This window comes from Morone saxatilis, unplaced genomic scaffold (genome assembly GCF_004916995.1).
Source record: "Morone saxatilis isolate NCDOM2014 unplaced genomic scaffold, NCSU_SB_2.0 Contig2, whole genome shotgun sequence".
In the NCBI taxonomy this organism is placed as follows: domain Eukaryota; kingdom Metazoa; phylum Chordata; class Actinopteri; family Moronidae; genus Morone; species Morone saxatilis.
Window position 1 is genome coordinate 25,349,118 of NW_023339762.1, and position 5,730 is coordinate 25,354,847.

General features: G+C 39.5%; 1 protein-coding gene across 1 annotated transcript in view; it reads left to right on the forward strand.

The window, feature by feature from the left end:
• n4bp1 (nedd4 binding protein 1) overlaps nt 1–4,822 on the forward strand; it is a gene marked incomplete at its 5' end in the record, with an annotated part of 19,457 nt that extends 14,635 nt beyond the window's left edge. Inside the window, 3 exon segments of the mRNA XM_035664964.1 lie at nt 118–225; nt 1,543–1,648; nt 2,615–4,822. Coding sequence (XP_035520857.1) covers nt 118–225; nt 1,543–1,648; nt 2,615–2,992 — 592 coding nt within the window.
• Between the last annotated feature and the right edge of the window lie 908 nt (nt 4,823–5,730).

The following is a 5,730-nucleotide window of genomic DNA, read 5'->3' on the forward strand; positions in this document are numbered from 1 at the left end:
ACACACACACACACCCCACCCCAACCGTGGGCTGCAGCAGCCGAGCTGTGAAAGAGCTTCTGACCTTTGAACTTGTGGAAAATCCTCAGTGTGTAATCCTCACTCTCTTTCTCTCAGGTTCCTGCTCCACTTGGCAGAAAAGACTGACGGGATCATCGTAACCAATGACAACCTGAGGGACTTTGTCGACACCTCGGACACCTGGCGCAAGATCATTCAAGAGAGGTGATTGTGTGCTCTGTGTACACAGCTCAGCCATTCACTCACTTGTTCCATTACCCAACCTGATGGTGGAAAATCCAGCGCAGCCGACTGCCAGCTGGACGACAAACGTTAACGATGTAGTTTTTATTTACTGCGCTTGAAAGAGGAAAAGACAGAACCTGAAGAGGACAATTAACACTCACTCAGAAGCCTTGTTGGACTTCTGATGTGTGCAGTTAATGCTAATAAAAATATTTTTATTTGATTTAAAATAAAATGATCAAAACTAATGGATACAAAAAACTATAGAAATATCTCATTTTTAAGATCACAGTAAAATTCGTTGTGATTTTACATACTTTTCTTATAAAAGTGTTATACTGTTAATACAATTTTAGCAGCTCACTACCAAGGTTATTATAGTTTACTAAAAACTAAAACTAGATGTTATTATTTAAATTAACTGAAATGAGAAATAAAGAAAAAAAATGATATTGTGTACTAAAATTACAATAAAATCAAAAACACAGGAAATGTCTTTTCAAATTTGTCAACACAAATTTGACAAAAAAACCCAAATTATAATAAAAAAAACACTAAAATTAACACTGAAACTAATAAAAACTCAACATTTTTATAATAACTAAACTGAAACAAATAGATAACTCTATAATCAAAAACATTATAACTGCTCAGTACGCCTTTATTAGAATATCAGTGTACAATAAAATCTATCAGTTAAATTAATGACTTCATCTTGACTAATAATAATGAAGAAAGTTTGGATTGTTGTCTTTCAAAAGTCTCCTAAACAGTTACTATGTGTTCCCTGTGTGATGCTATACACTGGTTGTCACCATCCACACAGCCTGCAGCTGCACTCTCCCTCGCACCCTGTCTCAGTCCTCCAGAGGAAGGATCTCCTGGTAGTTTTGGGATCAAGCTTTTCTGAGAAATTTCAATGTGCCTTTTTGTACTTTGTGTTATTTTTATATGAAACTGGGGTCATGTTTAAAACTGCAACTGTAGAATGATAAAGCAGTAACAAGGAACTTTCATTTTGTCTGGATTGTGGTGCCCCCTGTGGACAAAAGTGATAGTGTATCTACTGCCTCATTTCTGAGATTTTAAGGGAATCTGACAGAATAACTATATATGAACAGCCAATGGTCTTCTTTATTTATATAGGTCATATAGAGGCATGTGTATTAAAGTGAGACTGTTTCATAATTAGTTACAACAGTACACAGACATGGTCTGTTAGAACAGGTTTTCATACTGTGCCTTTACTAATTTCACTTTATGAAATAGTCACATTTCTTTCCTTTTCACCAACAGGTTGCTTCAGTTTACTTTTGTGGAGGACCACTTCATGATCCCCGATGACCCTCTGGGGAGAAACGGGCCTCATCTGGACATGTTTCTGCATAAAGACGGCAGGTATGTTTCTCCTTCAGGTGTGTGTCAGCTTCACAAAGATAAAAAAAACACAAAGATTCTTATGTTGAGCTGATTATACACTAATGAAAACATAGCTATGAATATTATATTCCATTTCTGCCAATAGATAGGGAGCAACGGTTTCTCTTCCTGTGCCTCCTGGACTTACTGTATCTTAACGATCGAGTCCCATCGGAGGAATTTGAGGCCGTGTTAAATCTCCATGTAACTGAGAAATTGAACTTTCCTCGTGTGTGATGATGATTGATTTCACTGTCAGTTGTGTTTTTATTTCTGTTTAAACTGTAACTGGTCAGGTCTGCCTCTGAAGAGAGATTAAATAAAGGTTCAATAAACAATGTTACACACTGGACCTTTAGGAAAAGAAAAAAGAATGTATTGGCTATAGATAGGAATGAATTATATTTGTATATTCCTTTTTTTTAAAACATTTGAAAGAATACTTACTCAAAGTCACCCAAAAAGTAGCAGTAAATGTCATCCTCTCTCTCAATTCAATTCAAATGGCTTTATTGGCATGAAGTAACACTGTACATATTGCCAAAGCAAGCGTTTGGAATTAAAAATAATAACAATAAAGGAAAACAATATTTACAATAAATTAATTATAATCTATACTGTTGGTAATACTGTAACTATGATTGACTCAATCACAATCACAATCAATCAATCTCAGTCAATAAGTAATTACATGTACAATCAATCAAATCAAGCTTTGTGTCAACTAAAAATGTCATTAAAACAGTAGTAAGCGTGTGTGTGTTAGAAAATTAAAATAATATATTAAAAATTAAAATAAATAAATAAAATAGCGTGTGTTTAAAAAAAAACTGTCTCTCTCTGTCTCTCTCTCTGTCTCTCTGTCTTCTCTCTCTCTGTCTCTCTCTCTGTCTTCTCTCTCTCTCTGTCTCTCTCTCTCTCTTCTCCTCCCCTCTCCCCCTGTTAGGAGGGGCTCCAGTCACCCCTCCCCCCTGAGACGCCAGACCTGCGGCCCGTCTCCCAGCAGCAAGAGGCGGTCTACGTCCAGGCCCTCCCCCACAGTCGGCTCCCCGCACCAGGCTCCCACGCCCCGGCCCTCCCCTCCCCTGAATGGCCCCACCCCACCACAGCATGGCCCCACTCGGGTCCTCCCGAATGGCACCCGCCCCGCCGTTCCCCCTCGCCCTCGCCCTCGCCCCCTCCCCAGCGGTCGCCGGGGGAGACGTCGGAGCTGAAACGAAAGCTGTACGACATCTTCCCCGACCAGAAGCAACGGATCGACCGCATCCTCAGCGACAACCCGTACATGAGAGACCTGAACGCTCTGTCTGGGCTGCTGCTGGGATAAACAGGCACAGCCACGAGAATCAGCAACACACACACACACACACCCTCGCAAGAATAAACGTGTCAGCATAAAACTAATTTATTTTATCATTTCTTCCAACCCGGAGGACATGCAAAGTTTGTTTTAAATATTATTTTACAGAAAGACTGTCAGCTAGCTGCTAATGGCTAAAAGTGTGTCTGATTTAGGATCAGTTTCTCTGTCCCGCCTCCTTTGCTTTCACGTTAAGATTAAGTTAAACAACACTGGTGTCCACAGCAGCTAAATGTTACACAAATGCCATATTTGTCGAGTAGCAGAGTATCATCATCATCATCGTCATCGTAGCTCTGTGCCAACAGTCCACAGGGGGTCCTGGGGGACCGGCGCTGGGAGGAAACGTTTTGGACCAAGAGCATTGAACTGGTCACATGTGAGTGAGGCACAGAACCTTGGTTTACCGTCAGACTCCAACACCTCTCTGACACACAGACTGTCTACGCTTCCAGACGCTGACCAGTTACGCGTGTTTTTTTTGTTGTTTTTTTTTAAACTCACTCATCTTGGTCTGGAACAGTGAATCCACCGTGGGGTCGTATCGGGGGTTTTGAATTCAGTAACCGTGACAGTGTTCTTTCAGAAAGCATGATAATATCACTAGCTTCAGCATCATAAAATCACTGTTAATGACGTCATGTTGGACATTAATCCCCAAAGAGCCATGGTTTAATACACAGCTTTAATTTAACACATTAAAAGCATGAGGAAGGCCAGTATGCTGAGGCTGTATAGAGGGCAGGTATGGCTGTGTAGTCTCATTATTTCTGATTCTGTGTGTATACAGGCAGAATTAATCTCACGTAGCAGCACTGCCCATCTCTGTCCCCTCAATGCTGTGGATCCTGGCCTTCGCTCCACATTATGGCTTGTCTCAGTCCAGATGAGGCTTTTAAACAAATCCTTTCTAAAATTTTAAAACAATAACTAACAACATATTAAAGAAGGAGCCTTCTTTTTCAGTCAAATATAGTTTTTATTATTATTATTTTATTTTTTTTGATTGCTCACATTAATAAGCCCCCTCTCGTAGCTCTGTGCCGTTTTTAATACACGCTTCATGAGTGACCTCTGACCGGCTGTGGAAGAACTCAGGTGCTGAAAGTGAATTTGCTGCTCTGTGAGGAGAGTTCCCGACATCAGTGGTTCCAGTTTAAAGTGTTCTAACGGAGGACGCAGTCACCACTTCTGCTTCCTGCTGGTTTTTTTGTTCTGAGTTGAGTTGGAAGTTTATCTGCCTCGGTTAGTGGGCGACGCATATGTCCATCAGGCTGTGGATGGAAACACTACAAGAGTTTGAGTTAAACGGCCCCACTCACATTAGAAATCACACGCCGTACGTTCACTCACCAGAAAACTAAAGACGACAGACTTTACTTTTGTAATTAGTGTTTAATAGACAAATTTAATGCACTGAAGGTATGTGGTGGTGTAGTGAGTAAATCAATGAGAGCTTATGGTTTTTTTTTACTCATACACCCAGAGAATGTGGGCCGCAGCTTGCATATTTGATGTGCATCTGAGTTTTGTAAAATATAATTCCTTGTAATAAAAGAATATCTGCACAAAAACTTTACAAGGTGTCAAAAAATAAGTTTTGTTCGTATTTGCGCTGTTGTTGTTGTGAGGATTACTGAAGGATTTCTTTTCTTTGGTTGTATTATAATTATTATAATCCTTTTTGTGTATATCCATTTCTTTTTTGTAAATACCAGCGTTTTTTGGCTACAGTGCACATATGGTTTTATGTATGTTGAAAAATGAAATAAATGCGGCAGTCCCCATAAAACTTTATGGCTGTATAGTCCTTACAGTTTTTTTTTTTTTTTTTTACCTGCTCTCTCGTCCACAGATTGCCTCTTGAATCAACCGTTCAGAGGTTGCGTTACTGTGACGGCCAAAAGTTCAGTTAGTTCAGATAAAAAGAGGAGCGGTTTGATACAGCTCTTCTGTCTGTACAGTGACATATGAAGCAACTGGTTAGCTTAGCTTAGCTTCAGGAAGTAGCTGGTGCTGGTAAAAAAAAATTGAAAAACTGCAAAGTAACCAGTAAGCTCATTATTACCCAGGTACAGCATGTTAGTGAGTGAGCTTCAGAGATGCTGCTAGTTGCATTTTATTTACCTTTGGATGGATCCAGGCTAATTGTTTCCAATCTTATGCTAAGCTATGCTAACAGCTTCATATTTATCATACAGGCATAAAAAGCTGTCAGGTCAGCAAGAAAGCAAACCATCCCAAAATATTTCACTTTCCTTTAAATTAGTTTGATCACATTCTTTATTAATAAAGATAATGCATCTAATATTAGTATTTTCATTTGAAATGTCTAGTATTTTGAGTGTATAATAGGTTTTTAAATAATTTATATACTTTTTTTTTTACACTTTCTGAGTGCCACCAGGGGTACTCGAACCGTAGTTTGTGAACCCGTGGTGTCATGTGTTCAGTTCAGTGTCCAAAAACTGCTGTTGTGTCTTCATCAGCCTAAAAGAACCACGAACACTGATTCTTTTATCCCAGATGGATGATTCACACAGTCAGTGTGTGAAATGTGTGACTGAGCAGCTGCACTTGTGTGTGTGTGTGTGTGTGATGCTAATTACCTGCAGGCAAAGTACAATACTTTATTTTGCAACTACATGAGAGAAATAAATGAGACGCAGAAGTTCCCCATCGTACTGTTTTCAGATTATTTTTAA